Consider the following 18,072-nt stretch of genomic DNA (forward strand, 5'->3'; position numbering starts at 1 on the left):
CCTTTTAATTTCTGAAGTTATTATAGCATTTATTCCACGTTAGTGAACCGTTTAATCACACCAGTTTACTTCAATCACCCAGGCTCAAAACAGTTATTTTCCCTTTATCAACTTCTCTTTACATCTACACAGTTTCAAAACAAAAATGACAAAACTGTGCAAATTGTTACATATTTCCATCTTTTGATCATCTTCCAACCTTTCCCAGCCTGTGATCAGTTTTGGGATCAGCTATTATTGACTGAACAGCTACAATAGCTTCATTAATCTTGGTCTGCAGGTCTCGTAGCTCCTCTATATGCAGCAACCGGAGGACTCTTGCAGCCTCATTCAAGGTAGCATCTGTTAAAGCCAATACATATTTCAATAGTGGTTAAGTCTAAATTCATGAGGTATAATCTATGTACTTTAATGTGGTGAAATTCAAAGCAACAGCTAGCAACGGAAGCAATCAAGCAACTTAGAAAGCCAATTTGGCAAGTAGCTGGAGCAGATCTGACAATACATAATAGGATCTACTGATAATACATACTAAGACTGAACAACAATATAAATCTGACATTCTATGCTCCAAATTTCTCCCAGAACAAAATAAACTTGCCCCATTTGGAACAGGTTTCTTGACTGGACCAATACAGAAGTGGTACAATGTAAATTGGTAGCAGATTTAGCACTGAATTAAGCACTGCAATGTGTGAGCTATAGCTACCTGGAGAAGGCATTAATAGTGAAAGGTCTATGAAAAACTTATGTCACTATATATTTATTGAATTTCATCAATCACAGACCCTAGCTGCATGTTTCCACGTATACGGAGGCAGGAAGCAAGATCACTTAAGAAATCAAGGTTATCGCTCTCTCAAATATAAGATTAATGTAAAAATTTAGGACAGAGGAGAGCAGGAAAAACTTTTTCTTTAACACAATTGTGAGGCTGTGAATGCACTAACGTAGTTCGTGATTGAAACCACGCTAAGTTTTAAGAATAGGTTAGATAAGTGGCTGATGGAATGGGGAAGAAAGAAATATAGGAGCAGGGTAGGTACATGGGATTAAGATTACTGCTCACTTGGAAGTTAAACACCAACTCAGACTGGTTAGACTGAATGGCTTGTTTCCATGTTGTAATTTCTATGTAACTTCATGTAATTCCTGGTCTATTAAGCAATTGAAGGGTTAGTATATGTGTAATCTCTGGGTTTACACTTCCAAATGACAATATATACCATTACTATTGAAGAAATCCCACATTAACATAGTATCCCAATTTGACAACATGGAAAGACAAATTAAATATTTCTTTAAAATGTTAACATGTATACACAATATGTAGTATAACACTCATTTGGTTTGGAAAGTGAGTAAATCAGGTGGGTGAGAATTCCAATGTCATACTGTATTAAGTATATTAATTCAGATAAAGGATAGAGTGTAAAATTATACACCAGGTCATGCTGGAAGGTTCAGTCAACTCAAATAACTTGTTCGATAAATGGTTCAAAAACACCTCTCACTGCACCTTTTCCAAAACCAAAAAGTCTCATGACACCACCACCCAAAAAGCAAGCAATGAATCAATGTCCCTTAATAATTAATTATTTTGTAGTGCCTACTTTGTCATTGGATTTAAACATGAATGGATAAACTAGATAGTGGAGAACATTATTATAAACAAATAGACTGAAGTGTGTAATGCTATAACTGAATATCTAATAACTACATTGGGCTCGATATTAGGAGGGAGGCGGGTTGGCAGCTGGGGGGAGGGGTTGACTGGGCGCGTGGGTAACGCGCCCAGTGAATTCGGGGTGCTCTGCACACGATTGCAGCCTAATTGAAGCCACTTACCTTGGTTTCCGGGTTTCGTGCTGGAAAGCTGCGCAGCAGGTGGACCATGCACCCGCATCATAGGCTGTCAGCTGGAGGAGCCCTATTTAAAGGGGCAGTCCTCCACTGACTGATGCTGCAGAAAGGAGCCAAAATTACAGTATGGAGCAGCCCAGGGAGAAGGCTGTTCCCAGGTTTAATGATGCCTCACTCCAAGTCCGACTGGATGGGGTGAGGAGGAGGACAGATCTTCTCCCCGGCAGACGGGAGGAAGTGGCCTGCCTCTGCCACCATGAAGGCCTGGCTTGAGGTGGCAGAGGAGGTCACCAGCACCACTAACATATCACACACCCGCAGACAGTGCAGGAGGCGCGTCAATGACCTAAGTAGGTCAGCCGAAGTGAGTACACTTTCTCATTCCCCTACACTCCGTCAACCACCTCACCGCCCCCACCCCACATCTCCTTCTGCACTGCCAACACTACTCTGTCACATCACCTCTCACACCCATTGAAAGCTCATCCTCATCTTACCTGCACTTACTCACCTCGCCAGTACTCATCCTGCCACTACCACTCAACCCAATCCTCATACAATCTCCTGGCTCTGTCTCATACTCAACCACTCATGCAGCTCTTTCACAGTCAGCCTCACCCAACCTGCCACTACCTGTGCTGCAGCCATAGGGCATGCATCACAAATGTGTAGTAGGAAGCATAAGGCAAACGTGTCGTGAGCATGAAGGAGATGCACAAGGGTGTTTGAGGGTTTGTCATGGTTTTTACTTATATTTGATTTCTGATCAACTCACATTACATATTATATTGTCACCACTACTGCCATGTCTTTGCAAATCTTGTCTGGTTTGTGCGATAATGCCCTTTCCTGAGGATCACCATGAAGACCCACAACTGATGCCACCCATTGTGTCACTGCAGAATGGGTATGGTGTATTTGCAGGGCTCTTTTGTGCAGACGACTAAGAGACGTCGGCGATGTCCCTGGTGGCACCCTGGAAGGATGCAGAGTTGTTGATGGCAGTGGTGACTGACAGCGACAGGTAAGAAGATGGTGCTCGGGCCAGCTGGGAGCAGCTCGGCATGAAGGAAGCTGCAGATGTCCACTACTACGTGTGCACTGCTGCTCAGAGAGGTCCAGAAAGCTGAGCCTCGGTTTGTAGGCCCTGTGGCAAGGGTAATGCCTTCTGTGCCACATCTCTCTCTGCGATTGCCCTCCCTCCTGCTGTGCAGGTGGATGTGTCATAGCACTGTGTTGTGGTGCTCCACGTGTCAGAGGTGGACGGTGTGGCCGGTGATGCTGTTCGTCCTCAGAGGAGGTCATGACGGCAGCTATGATGGCCCCCATCCGGAAGATGTACGTTTGAGGGGGTCCACAAGATAGGTAAATGTGTCTGCACACCGGGGTTGAGGTTCCAAGTTGGTGAATTTTGTTAGGAGGAGGGTGGTGGAGGCCAAACTTTATCCAAAGTGACAGAGTGGCCTCCTGCAAAGAGTGAGGGTCCCCCCCACCCCCACCTGTCAAATGGATCTTTGCAGCTGCCAAAGGCTGGTGGCAGCAACGCGTCCATTTCAACTGGGAGTGTTTCCCCCAGCTGCACGTGCATCTAAGCGAGTCACTGGGGAACCCGGAAGTGGGCGGGTTGGAGCCGGGCTCCGGACCTGCCCCGGGAATCCCCGATTTTCAGAGCCCCCTCCCCCGCCAGCTCTGACATCCAAAAATCGAGCCCATTAACTTCGTTCTTGCAGTTTAACACAGAAATTCCCACCATGTTACAGGTTCGCGGATGACATGAAGATATGAGCAGATACAAGGATCTTGGATGGAAAAAACAGGTCACGGACAGAGCTGGATGCAATGTAATATGGGCAGGGGCCAAATGCATCACACTGAACATTATTCAAGGTTGCATGCTCAAGGCTGCTGAGCAGAAGGACCTGGGGGTTATAGTTCATAAGTCATTGTAGGCCTATGACCAATGTCACAAAGCTCTTGCGAAAGCAAATAGGGTGTCAGAATGTATAGTTAGAACAATTCAATATAACTAGAAGTACTATCCTCTCCTCATACAAGGCCTTCGTCTGACTGCATCTAGAATACTGCATTCAGTTGTGGTGGTGGATATTGAGGCCCTGGTAAAGGTTTAGTGGAGGACTAAATGAATATCTAGCTTAAGGACAGGCTTGAACAGCTGGGACTTTTTTTTTTAAACTTTGGAAAAGCACAGACTTTGAGGAGAGATGATTGATGTCCTTAAGATAACAGAACCACATGGAATGGTTATTTGAGCTAGATAGGCAGGAGAAGACAAGGGGATATCAGTACAAGTTACGAAAGCATAGAATTAGGTTAGATGCTAGGAAGTATTTTGTTTCGCAGAGAGTAGTCAACTTCCAGAATAAGTTGCCAGTGTGCGCAATGAGTGCTGATTCACTGCAAGGGTTCAAAGGACATATGGACCAGTTCCTGTGTGTGGAAAGTATCAAATTATAGAAGGTAGGTGGGTAAATGGGATTGTGACACTAGTCACTGCGGTCTCTGGGATCTTGCTTGATTGGTTGGAGGGGTCTGGGGAAATTCCTGTCTGAGTTCTTTTCCTAAATTGGAGTTTTCTTCTCTGGCTTTTTGCCTCCCCAGGAGTTTGCCTGACTGGTGGGGGTTTAAGGATATGCGTAGGTTGCACCATGTCAGGACTGATCAGGCTTGATGAACCAACTGGTCTTTTCTTGTCCTTTTTTGTATCTTTATATATACAAGTTGCAGCACGCTTCCAAACCATTGGTTATAACAACAGATTTGCAATTCAACATCATTCTGCTTACCTCCAGTATCAAAGCCAAGAAAATGCTTTTCTAAAGATACAGTTAAGCCCTGAAAAATAAAATGGAAGAGTATATGGGCAAAAAAATTGTATAAACAAAGCATGTAAACGGAGTTAAAAATCTTTGACTTCCACCTTTAGGTGCAACAATCACTGCTCTTCAAAAATTAAAAGTTAGAGGATTTTGTGTAACACGAGTAAGATAAGATCTGCAACTAGAAAAAGGAGATATTAACAGAAGCATCCACGAAGAAATTTCACATTTGAACCATGTAGATATCTCCCCAGTAGAATCTAACTGCATCCTTTTGAATAGAAGCTGTATCTGATGGTTATCTGCACAGAGCCAGAGCCCCTGCCTAAAAACTAATCTTCAGCACAGCATTAGTTAGTTTACCATAAACAGTAAAACTAAAAAGGTTATTTAAATACTGGTATAGTGCAGTAATTTTAACTTGCAAAGGCAAGTTAATGTTCAGTGCACAGCTGATTCATAAAAATCTACTTTTGAGGATAATCAGTAGGAGAACCCAGGTCAATCCACAGGGCAAAAAAAAATGGCTGCGTGCCAACTGGCAGTGAATGTTTTGGGAATCTGATCGGCATTTGCCGACAAAAGTCAGCACAGCCAGGACCCCTCTGCCTCACCTGTTCCTCCAAAATCCCAGTGGCTAATGCAGAACAGGTCCCTGCATGCTCTCCATGCAGCTCCCAGTGCTAATGGCGGGGATGTGGTTTCTGTATTCTGGAGGCATTAACTCCCAATAACAGAAGCTCCCATGCCCTATATACAGAGGTCACAATCTCAGCCATTAACACTGGGAATGGCATGAAAAGCAGGGAGGACCTGTTCTACTGCATCAACCACCAGCCTCAGATAGGATTAGAAGGGGAATGAATGATTGTAAAACAGGAGACTGATGGTAGTAAAATGGGATAAGAAACAAAGCCTCAACAGCTTTTTGGGGGAAAGAGAGTTCCAGATTTCCACTACCTTTTGTGTGAAAAAGTGCTTCCTGATATTACCCCTGAACAGCCTAGCTCTAATTTTAAGGTTATGCCCCCTTGTTCTGGACTCTCCCATCAGAGGAAATAGTTTCTCTCTATCTACTCTATCAAATCCTTTAATCATCTTAAATGCCTCAATTAGATCACCCCTTAATCTTCTATATTCAAGGGAATACAAGCCTAGTCTATACAATCTGTCTTTATAATTTAACCCTTTTAGCCCCAGTATCATTCTGGTGAATCTGCACTGCACCCCTTCCAAGGCCAATATATCCTTCCTGAGATCTGGTGCCCAAAACTGAACACAGTACTTTAAATGGGGTCTAACCAGAGCTTTATATAACTAACATAACTTCCATCCCTGTGTGTTCCAACCCCCTTGAGATAAAGGCCAACATTCCATTAGCTTTTTAAATTATATTTTGTACCTGTCCACTAGCTTTTAGTGATTTCTGTACTTGGACCCCTAAATCTCTCTGCTTCTCCACAGTTCCTAGCTTCTCACCATCTAGAAAATACTCTGATCTATCTTTCTTTATCTAAATTAAAAAGCAAAACCACAAAAGGTAATAATCTCTGGATTATTACCTGAGCCACGAGCAAATTGGCATAGGGTAAATAAGATCAGAGAGATGAATGCGTGGCTCAAAGATTGGTGTGGGAGAAGAGAGTTTTGATTCACGGGGCACTGGCAGCAGTACTGGAGAAAGAGAGCTGTTCCGTCAAGATGGGCTTCACCTGAACCATGCTGGGACCAGTGTTCTGGCGAATCAAATAACTAAGACTATAGATAGGGCTTTAAACTAAATGGGGGGGGTTTCAGGTGGGGGGAAATTTAGAATGTTGGAGAAAAAAAGACAAGGAAATAGTACAGGTAAGAGATAGGGTAATGATAACCAGGGTGTGACAGGACGGGACAGAGCGAACAAACGTAAGAGTGCACCAGCAAATGGGGTCAGATTAGGAAAAGAAAAATGGTAAAAAGACAAAATTACAAGGTTATTTATGAAGAATGCTGGGCGCATTCAGATAAGATAGATGAATTCATGGCACAAATAGAAACAAATGGGTATGATCTCTTGCCATTACAGAGACATGGTTGCAAGGTGACCAAGGTTGGGAACTGAATATTCAGGGGTATCTGACACTTCAGAAGGATAGGAAGGAAGGAAAAAAAAGGTGGTGGGGAAGCTCTGTTAATAAAGAATGAAATTAGTACAATAGTGAGAAGTGATCATGGCTCAAAAGATCAAGATGTAGAATCAATTTGGGTGGAGGTAAGAAATAGCAAGGGTAAGAAATCACTGGTGGGAGTAGTCTATAGCCCCCCTAACAGTAGCTACAATGTAGGGCAAAATATAAATCAAGAAATAATGGGAGCTTATAAAAAAAAAGTAATGCAATAATCATGGGCTATTTTAACTTTCACATAGATTGGACAAATCAAATTGGCAAAAGTAGCCCTGAGGATGAGTTCATAGAGTGTATTTGGGAGTGTTTCTTAGAACAATACGTTGTGGAACCAACCAGGGAACAGGCCATTTTAGATCTGGCAATGGATAATGAGACAGGATTAATTAATGTCCTCAAAGTAAAGGATCCCTTAGGAAACACTGAACATAATATGATAGAATTTCACATCCAGTTTGTGTGTGAGGATCTTGGATCTGAAATTACTGTATTAAACCTAAATAAGGGCAATTACAATGGCGTGAGGACAGAGCTGGCTAAAGTAGACTGGGAAAACAGATTAGAAGGTATGATGGTGGATAAGCAGTGGCAGACATTTAAAAAGATATTTTATGACTCAACAAAAATATATCCCAGTAAGGAGGAAAGACTCCACAAGAAGGGTGTACCAACCATGGCTAACTAAGGAAGTTAAGGATGCTATCAAGTTAAAAGAAAAGGCATACAACATGGCAAAGATTAGTAGTAAGCCCAAAGATTGGGAAAACTTTAGAAACCAGCAAAGGAGGACTAAAAAGATAAAAGAGGGAGAAAATAAATTGAGAGTAAACTAGCAAGAAATAAAAACTGACAGTAAGAGCTTTTACAAGTATATAAAAAAGGAAGAGAGTAGCTGAAGTATAGGTCCCTTAGAGGATGAGACAGGGGAAATAATAATGGAAAACAAGGAAATGGCAGAGGCATTGAACAGATATTTTGTATCTGTCTTCACAGTAGAAGACACTAAAAGCATACCAATAATAGTAGATAATCAAGAGGCAAAGGGGACGGAGGATCGAAAAACAATCACTAGAGATAAAGTACTAGGCAAACTAATGGGTCTGCAGGCTGACAAGTCCCCTGGACCAGATGGCTTACATCTGAGGGTCTTAAAAGAAGTGGCTAGAGAGATAGTGGATGCATTGATTGTAATCTTCCAAAATTCACTAGATTCTGGAAAGGTCCCAGCGGATTGGAAAACCGCAAATGTAATTCCCCTATTCAAGAAAGGAGGGAGACAGAAAGCAGGTAACTATAGGCCAATTAGCCTAACATCTGTCATTGGGAAAATGCTAGAATCCATTATTAAGGAAGTAGTAGCAGGACATTTAGAGACTCAAAATAAAATCAAGGAGAGTCAACATGGTTTTATGAAAGGGAAATCGCATTTGACAAATTTATTAGAGTTCTTTGAGGAAGTAACGAGCAGGGTGGATTAAGGGGAAAACCAGTGGATGTAGTGTATTTGGATTTCCAAAAGGCATTCGATAAGGTGCCACATAAAAGGTTACTGCACAAGGTAAGAGCTCATGGTGTTGGGGGCAATATATTAGCATGGATAAGAGGATTGGCTAACTAACACGAGAGTCGAGATAAAGGGGTCATTTTCAGGATGGCAATCTGTAACTAGTGGGGTGCCGCAGGGATCAGTGCTAGGGCTTCAACTGTTTACAATCTATCAATGAAGGAAGCGAGTGTACTGCGGCCAAATTTGCTGATGATACAAAGATAGGTGGAAAATTAAGTTGTGAGGACAGTGTCTGCAAAGGGATATACATAGGTTAAGCGAGTGGGCAAAAATTTGGCAGATGGAGTATATTGTGAGAAAATGTGAAGACATCCACTTTGGTAGGAAGAATAAAAAAAGCAAAATATTATATAAATGGAGAAAGACTATAGAATGCTGTGGTAGAGGGATTTGGGTGTCCTCCTACATGAAACAAAGTTAGTTTTTGGTGCAACAGGTCATTGGGAAGGCAAATGGAATATTGGCCTTTATTTCAAGGGAGAGTATAAATGCAGGGAAGTCTTACTACAACTGTACAGGGTGCTGGTGAGACCACACCTAGAGTACTGCGTACAGTTTTGGTCCCCTTAATTAAGGAAGGATATACTTGCATTTGTGGCAGTTCAGAGAAGGTTCACTAGGTTGATTCTGGGTATGGGAGAGTTTTCTTATGAGGAAAGATTGAGCAGGTTGGGCCTATATTCACTGGAGTTTAGAAGAACGAGGGGAGATCTTATTGAAACATATAGGATTCTGAGGGGGCTTGACAGGGTAAATGCTGAGAGGATGTTTCCCCTCAAAGGGGAATCCAGAACTAGGGGGCAGAGTCTTAGAATTAGGGGTTACCCATTTAAGATGGAGATGAGGAGAAATTTCTTCTGAGGGTTGTGAACCTTTGGAATTCTTTGCTCCAAAGAGCGGTGGAGGCTAAGTCATTGAATATATTCAAGGCTGAGTTAGACAAATTTGATCAGCAAGGGAGTCAAAGGATATGGGGAACAGGCAGGAAAGTGGAGTTGATGCCTGAATCAGATCAGCCATGATCTCATTGAATGGTGGAGCAGGCTCGAAGGACCAAATGGCCGACACCTGCTCCTATCTCTTATGGTCTTATATTCTTGGATCCAAAGTGGATGACCTCATACTTTCCCACATTGAACACCATCTTCCACAGTTTTGCCCACTCACCTAATCTAACAACGTCCCATTGCAACTTTCTGCTCCCATCTTTTTTTAAAATTCATTCATGGGATGTGGGCGTCGCTGGCGAGGCCGGCATTTATTGCCCATCCCTAATTGCCCTTGAGAAAGTGGTGGTGAGCCACCTTCTTGAACCGCTGCAGTCCGTGTGGTGAAAGTTCTCCCACAGTGCTGTTAGGAAGGGAGTTCCAGGATTTTGACCCAGCGATGATGAAGGAACGGCGATATATTTCCAAGTCAGGATGGTGTGCGACTTGGAGGGGAACATGCAGGTGGTGCTGTTCCCATGTACCTGCTGCTCTTGTCCTTCTAGGTGGTAGAGGTCGCAGGTTTGGGAGATGCTGCAAGAAGCCTTGGCAAGTTGCTGCAGTGCATCCTGTGGATGGTACACACTGCAGCCACCGTGCGCCGGTGGTGAAGGAAAGTGAATGTTTAGGGTGGTGGATGGGGTGCCAATCAAGCAGGCTGCTTTGTCCTGGATGGTGTCGAGCTTCTTGAGTGTTGTTGGAGCTGCAATCATCCAGACAAGTGGAGAGTATTCCATCACACTCCAATCACAAATCCAATCTGGCCAAATACTGCACAATCAGTCTACTCTCAATCAGCAAAGTGATGGAAGGTGTCGTCGACAGTGCTATCAAGTGGCACTTACTCACCAATAACCTGCTCACCGATGCTCAGTTTGGGTTCCGCCAGGACCACTCGGCTCCAGACCTCATTACAGCCTTGGTCCAAACATGGACAAAAGAGCTGAATTCCAGAGGTGAGGTGAGAGTGACTGCCCTTGACATCAAGGCAGCATTTGACAGAGTGTGGCACCAAGGAGCCCTAGTAAAATTGTGCCTTGTAGATGGTGGAAAGGCTTTGGGAAATCAGGAGGCGAGTCACTCGTCACAGAATACCCAGCCTCTGACCTGCTCTTGTAGCCACAGTATTTATATGGCTGGTCCAGTTAAGTTTCTGGTCAATGGTGACCCCCAGGATGTTGATGGTGGGAGATTCAGCAATGGTAATGCCAATGAATGTCAAGGGGAGGTGGTTAGACTCTCTCTTGTTGGAGATGGTCATTGCCTGGCACTTGTCTAGCACAAATGTTACTTGCCACTTATGAGCCCAAGCTTGGATGCTGTCCAGGTCTTGCTGCATACGGGCTCGGACTGCTTCATTATTTGAGGGGTTGCGAATGGAACTGAACACTGTGCAATCATCAGCGAACATCCCCATTTCTGACCTGATGATGGAGGGAAGTTCATTGATGAAGCAGCTGAAGATGGTTGGGCCTAAGATACTGCCCTGAGGAACTCCTGCAGCAATGCCCTGGGGCTGAGATGATTGGCCTCCAACAACCACTACCATCTTCCATTGTGCTAGGTATGACTCCAGCCACTGGAGAGTTTTCCCCCCCGATTCCAATTTTACTAGGGCTCCTTGGTGCCACACTCGGTCAAATGCTGCCTTGATGTCAAGGGCAGTCACTCTCACCTCACCTCTGGAATTCAGCTCTTTTGTCCATGTTTGGACCAAGGCTGTAACGAGGTCTGGAGCCGAGTGGTCCTGGCGGAACCCAAACTGAGCATCGGTGAGCAGGTTATTGGTGAGTAAGTGCCACTTGATAGCACTGTCGACGACACCTTCCATCACTTTGCTGATTGAGAGTAGACTGATTGTGCAGTATTTGGCCAGATTGGATTTGTCCTGCTTTTTGTGGACAGGACATACCTGGGCAATTTTCCACATTGTCGGGTAGATGCCAGTGTTGTAGCTGCACTGGAACAGCTTGGCTATAGGCACAGCTAGCTCTGCAGCACAAGTCTTCAGCACTATAGCCGGGATTGTTGTCGGGGCCCATAACCTTTGCTGTATCCAGTATCTATACTATTTACTGTGCCGCCTAACTTGGTGTCATCAACAAACTTGGATAGGTGGCTCTCTATTCCTTCATCTGAGTCATTTACAAACATAGTGAAAAGCTGAGGCCCCAGTACAGATCGCTGGGGGACACTACTAGTCACATCAGAACACAAGAAATAGGAGGAATAGGCCATATGGCCCCTCAAGCCTGCTCTGCCATTCAATCGGATCATGGCTGATCTTTGACCTCAACTCCACTTTCCCCACCTGATCCCCATGTCCCTTGATTCCCCTAAAGTCCACAAATCTATCCATCTCACCCTTGAATATATTCAATGACTCAGCATCCACAGCCCTCTGGGGTAGAGAATTCCAAAGATTCACAACCCTCTCCATGAAGAAATTCCTCCTCATCTCAGTCTTAAATGGCTGACCCCTTATCCTGCGACTATGCCCCCTAGTACTAGACACTCTAGCCAGGGGAAACAATCTCTCAGTATCTACTCAGTCAAGCCCCCTCATAATCTTATGTTTCAATGAGATCACCTCTCCGTCTTCTAAACTCCAGAGAGTATAGGCCCATTTTACTCAACCTCTCCTCATAGGACAACCCTCTCATTCCAGGAATGAATCTAGTGAACCTTCAATGCACCTAGGCAAGTATATCATTCCTTAGATAAGGAGACTAAAACTGTACACAGTACTCCAGGTGAGGACTCACTAAAGCCCTGTACAACTGTAGTAAAACTGTCTTACTCTTGGCCTTTATTACAAGGGGGTTGGAGTACAACATGCTATTTGCTTTCTTAATTGCTTGTTGTACCTATATACTAACTTTTTGCGTTTCTTGTACGAGGACACCCAAGTTTCTCTGAACACCAACATTTAATAGTTTCGCACCATTTTAAAAATATTGTTTTTCTATTCTTCCTACCAAAATGGATAACCTCACATTTCCCCACATTATACTCCATCTGCCACCTTCTTGTCGCCAGTCACTTAACCTGTCTATATCCCTTTGCAGACTCTCTGTCCTCCTCACAACTCACTTTCCCACCTAGCTTTGTATCGTCAGCAAACTTGGATACATTATACTTGGTCCCTTCATCTAAGTCATTAATATAGATTGTAAATTGCTGAGGCCCAAGCACTGATCCTTGCGGCACCTCACTAGTTACAGCCTGCCAACCTGAAAATGACCTGTTTATCCCTAGTCTGCTTTATGTCCTTTAACCAATCCTCTATCCATGCTAATATATTACCCCCAACCCCATGATACCTTACCTTGTGTAACAACCTTTTATGTGGCACTTTATCAAATGCCTTTTGAAAATCCAAATATACTACATCCACTGGTTCCCCTTTATCTACCCTGCCATTTACATCCTCAAAAAAAAGTCTAATAAATTTGTCAAACACTATTTCCCTTTCATAAAACCATGTTGACTTTGCCTAATCATATTATGATTGTCTAAGTGCCCTGTTACCACTTCCTTAATAATGGATTCCAGCATTTTCCCCAAAGACCAATGTCAGGCTAACTGGCCTGTAGTTCTTAACCCTAACCCTTGTTTTCTCTCTCCCTCCCTTCTTGAATTGCAGGGTAACATTTTCTACCTTCCAGTCCAGTGGGACCATTCCAGAATCTAGAGAATTTTGGAAGATCATAACCAATGCATCCACTATCTCTAGCCACCTCTTTTAGAACCCTAGGATGTAGGCCATCAGGTCAAAGGGATTTGTTGGCTTTTAGTCCCATTAGCTTGTCCAGTACTTTTTCCTCTAGTGATATTCATTGTTTTAAGTTCTTCACACTCATTTACCCCATGGTTCCTCAATATTTTTGGTATGCTTTGTGTGTCTTCTACTGTGAAGACCGATACAAAGTATTTGTTTAACGCACCTGCCATCTCCATTATAATTTCTCCTGTCTCAGCCTCTAAGGGACCAAAGTTTACTTTTGCTACTCTCTTCATTTTTACATACTTGTAGAAGCTACTACAATCTGTTTTTATATTTCTTGCTAGTTTATTTTCATATTCTATTTTCTCCCTTTTTAATCAATTTCTTGGTCGTCCTTTGTTGGTTTCTAAAACTCTCCCAATCCCCAGGCTCATTACTCTTCTTGGCAACATTATAGGCCTCTTCTTTCAGTCTAATACTTAACTTCTTTAGTTAGCCATGGGTGGATCACTTTTCCCGTGGAGTTTTTATTTCTCAAGGAATGTATACTTGTTGAGAATACTGAAATATTTCTTTAAATGTTTGCCATTGCTTTTCAACTGTCAAACCCTTCAATTTAATTTCCAAATCTACCTTTGACAACTTGCCCCTCATACCTATGTAATTGGCTTTATTTAAGGTTAAGTTTCTGACTTAAGTACGTTACTTTCAAACTCAATGTGAAATTCTATCATATGATCACTCTTCCTGAGGTTCTTTAACTGTGAGATTACTAATTAATCCCATCTCATTACATACTACAAGATCTAAAATAGCCTGTTCCCTGGTTGGTTCCATGATGTATTGCTCCAGGAAACCTTCTCGAATACATTCCATGAACTCATCTTCCGAACTATCTTTGCCAATTTAATCTGCATAAAGACTAGGCAAATCAAAGTCCCCCATGATGATGATTGCATTTCCTTTGTTACAATCTCCCATTATTTTATAATTAATACTCTGTCCAATGGTATTACTACTATTAGGGGGCCTATAAACTACTACCACCAGTGCTTTCTGCCCCTTGTTATTTCTAAATTTCCACCCATATTGATTCCACTTCCTGATCTTCCAAGCCAAGATCCTTTCTCGCCACTGTCCCTATGTCATCCTTTATTATTAGGGCTACAACCTCTCCTTTTCCATTCTGCCTGTCTTTTCTAAATGTCATGTACCCTGGAATATTTAGTTCCCAACCTTGGTCATTTTGCAACCATGTCTCTGTAATGGCTATTAGGTCAAACCCATTTATCTCTATTTATGCATGCAATTTGCCAATTTGAGTGCATACCCATTATCCCTATTCTTTATCTCCTACCTCCTAACCAATTCCCTACCCATGTCAATAGGTTGCCTCCAATTCCTTACACTCATTTTTCTTCACAGTCTCTTATGTGGAACCTTATCGAATGCTTTCTGGAAGTCCATATAAATAACATCTATAGACACTCCCTTATCTACCATGTTAGTTAAATCCTCAAAAAATTCAACTAGGTTAGTTAGACATGACTTAACCCTTAACCAATCCATGCTGGCTCTCTCTGATCAGTTCATATTTATCCAAGTGCTCACTCTATCTCTAATTACAGATTCTAATAACGTCCCCACAACAGACATGAAGACTAATAGGCCTATAATTTCCTCATTTATCTCTCCTACCCTTCTTAAATAATAGTGGAGTGACAACTGGCAATTTTCCAATCCAAGAGGATTAAAGCGGCAAGGGCGGAGACCCGAGAGTATAAAAGCAGCGAGGGCGGGACCTAGACAAACAGGAAAAAATGCGAATAAGTGATGTCAAAATCAGCGCGGAGTGAGAGGAGCGGTGGAACCCGAGGAATTTAAGTAGAAATATTTAATTTACTTACACAATCTAATTTTAACTATAAACTAAACTATCAAATTTAAACAAAGTAAATAAACAAAAAACAAGACTAATTCATTACAAATTTATCTGAAATCCATCTACTAAATAAAAATCGAGATCTCAAGTAAATCTAGTATATCTAGAATTAAATTACAACTAATAAATAAATACTAGAAATGGCAGTGCGGCTAGGTGTCGTGACTAATCTGTGGGAGTATGCGGTCAGTGAGACTGTCCTCCAGTTGGAGTGCGAGTTAGACACACGCCAACACATAAGGGAGGGGGGAGGAATTTCTGGATATCTTTCTCCAGAGTACAGTCACACATCATGAAAGCATAAGTGCAGGAAGGGGAGTGTGTGACAGTCAGTCAGCAGGGTAGGGGGAACTGAGGGGATAGAGGAGGAGGTCCCACAGACACTGGTCCTATCCAACAGGTACAACGTACTTGTTACCTGTAGAGATAAGGAGGAAGACTGCGGGGAGGACAGCCGCAATGCTGACCTAGGCCCCATGGAGCAGAGGGCTGTCGGGGGGGGGGGGATGCAGAATAAAAACACAGGTTATAGGGGATTCAACAATTAGGGGGATAGAAAGCATCCTCTGAGAATCCCGGAGAGTGTCTTGCTTACCTGGTGCCACGGTAAAGGACATCTCAATGCGGCTGGAAAGGAATTTGGAAAGTGAAGGGGGGGTGGGGGCGGGGGAAGAGAAGAAAGGTGGGGAAGATCCAGTTGTCATCGTCCATGTCAGGGCCAATGAGAGAAGAAAAGGGAGGAGGTCCTGCTGAGGGAGTATCTGGAGTTAGGAGCCAAGTTAAAAAGCAGGATCTCAAGGGTGGTCATCTCAGGATTATTACCCAAGCCACGTGTTATTTGGCATAGGGACAAATAGATCACAAGTGGCTAAAGGAGTAGTGGGGGAAGGAGGGATTCCATTTCATGGACACTGGCACCAGTACTGGGACAGGAGGGAGCTGTACCATTGGGACGGGCTGCACCTGAACCGGGCTTGGACCAAGGTCCTAGCGGAAAGGATTAATAGGGTGGTAAAAAACTTTGGGGTAATAAATTTTGACGGGGAGAGGGGGTGCTCAGTCAGAAATAGGAAATTGATAGTTTAAAGATTTAAAAAATGGATGAACAGAGTTCAGGTCACAAACAGTGATATTCCAGGTGAAGGGACTATTTGTCACTCCTGCTGTAACTACTAAAGTACTACTAGTTAGGAGCAACAAATAAGAAACATGTTAAGTTAAACAGTATAAGAACGACAGCACAGGGCAGAAGGACAGGTTAGGAGCTCTTGCCCAAATAAGAGTTTTATATACTAATGCACAGAGTATAAGAAATAAATTGAGTGAATTAGAGGCTTAAGTACAGCTTAGAGGGTATGACAGTGACCATAACTCAGATATAGCAGCAAGCTGGTCATGACTGGAAGTTAAATATTCCAGGTTTTAAGGTCTTTAGAAAGGATAGGGAAACTGGAAGAGGATTAAATATCCTATTACAACATTAGTAAGAGAGGGTATAGGTAAGGGAAAGCAGTAAGTGGAGACTCAATGGTTAGAATTGAGGAATAAGAGGATTTAAAACTGTAATGGGAGTTGTCTACAGTCCTTCTGATAGCAGCAATATGTATTAATTCATTCAGAGATTAGAAAGGCTTGTAACAAAAGCAGAGTTGTTTTAAAGGGAGACTTTAATTTTCATATAGATTGGGATGAGCAGAATAGCTCAAGTCAGAAAGGTAATGAATTTCTTGAGTGCATTCAAGATAATTTTCTAAAGCAATATATTCTAGAACCAACAAGAGGGCAGGCCATACTCGATTTAGTAATGAGTAATAATCTAACAGTAAGGGAACATTTATCTAACAGTGATCATAATATGATTGAATTCAAGGTTAGGTTTGAAAAGGAGAAACGTAACAGTTACTAAGATTCTAGATTTTGGTATGGCTAACTTTAATGGATGAAACAGTCAGATGACAGCAAACTGGTCAAAAATGTTACCACTACAGATGAACAGTTCAAAAAAGAATTTAGCTTAATAATGGACCAGTATATACTCTCAAGGGGTAAGAGCTCTACTTATCAAATAAAACAACCATGGTTGACAAAAGAGGTGAGAGATAACACAAAACTAAAAGGAAATAGCATACAAAAAGTGCAAAGAATAGTTTAGATCCAGGGGACTGGGAAAGCTATAAAGAACAAAGAAAGATTTAAAAAAAGATAGTAAGAGCTGCAAAAAGGGAATATGAAAATAAGCTTGCGAGGGAGATCAAGATTAATACAAAAAGTTTTTACAATTATATAAGAAAAAGGGTCAACAAGGGTAATGTGGGCCCTTTTAAAAACAAACGCGGGTAATATTGCAAATGAAAATAAGAAAATGGCAGACTTGAATAATTACTGTATGTCAGTCTTCACAGTAGAAGAAGAGGATAATATACCAGACATTCCAGGGAAACTAAATGAATCAAGAACTAGAACTCACTAAAGTTAACATAAACAAGAAAACAGAATTAGAAAAAAAAATAATGGCACTAAAGACTGACAAATTCCCAGGACCTGATGGTTTCTACCCCAGGATTTTAAAGGATGTAAGTGAGGATAGTGCAGATGCTTTAGCCATAATCTTCCAAAGCTCTCAATTCAGGAATTGTCCCTTTAGATTAGAAAATTGCAAATGTAACTCCATTATTTAAGAAGGGTGAGAGAGAAACCAGGAAATCATAGACTTGTTAGTCTAACTTCTGTTGTGGGGAAGTTATTGGAATCTGTAATTAAGGACAAAGTGACTAAGCACTTCGATAAATCCAACATTGATTTGTAAAGGGTAGGTCATGTCCAACTAACTTAATTGAGATTTTTGAGGAAGTAAAGTAGACGACAGGAGAATGTCTATGGACTTCCAGAAGGCATTTGATAAGGTTTCACATAAGAGACTGTTAGCTAAAATTATAGCTCATGAAATCGAAGGCAAATTATTGACTTGATTAGGAGATGGGTTAG

At 42.2% G+C, this 18,072-nt stretch overlaps 1 protein-coding gene across 1 annotated transcript in view; it reads right to left on the minus strand.

Moving 5' to 3' along the window:
* Positions 1-2: 2 nt before the first annotated feature.
* rtraf (RNA transcription, translation and transport factor) overlaps positions 3-18,072 on the minus strand; it is a 50,287-nt gene continuing 32,217 nt past the window's right edge. The window contains exons 7-8 of the mRNA XM_067991630.1: positions 4,668-4,716; positions 3-342 (exon numbers count right to left, since the gene is read on the minus strand). Coding sequence (XP_067847731.1) covers positions 188-342; positions 4,668-4,716 — 204 coding nt within the window. The 3' untranslated portion in view covers positions 3-187. The remainder of the gene's footprint in view (positions 343-4,667; positions 4,717-18,072) is intronic.

The sequence above is a fragment of the Heptranchias perlo genome, chromosome 10, assembly GCF_035084215.1.
Source record: "Heptranchias perlo isolate sHepPer1 chromosome 10, sHepPer1.hap1, whole genome shotgun sequence".
NCBI classification, from domain to species: domain Eukaryota; kingdom Metazoa; phylum Chordata; class Chondrichthyes; order Hexanchiformes; family Hexanchidae; genus Heptranchias; species Heptranchias perlo.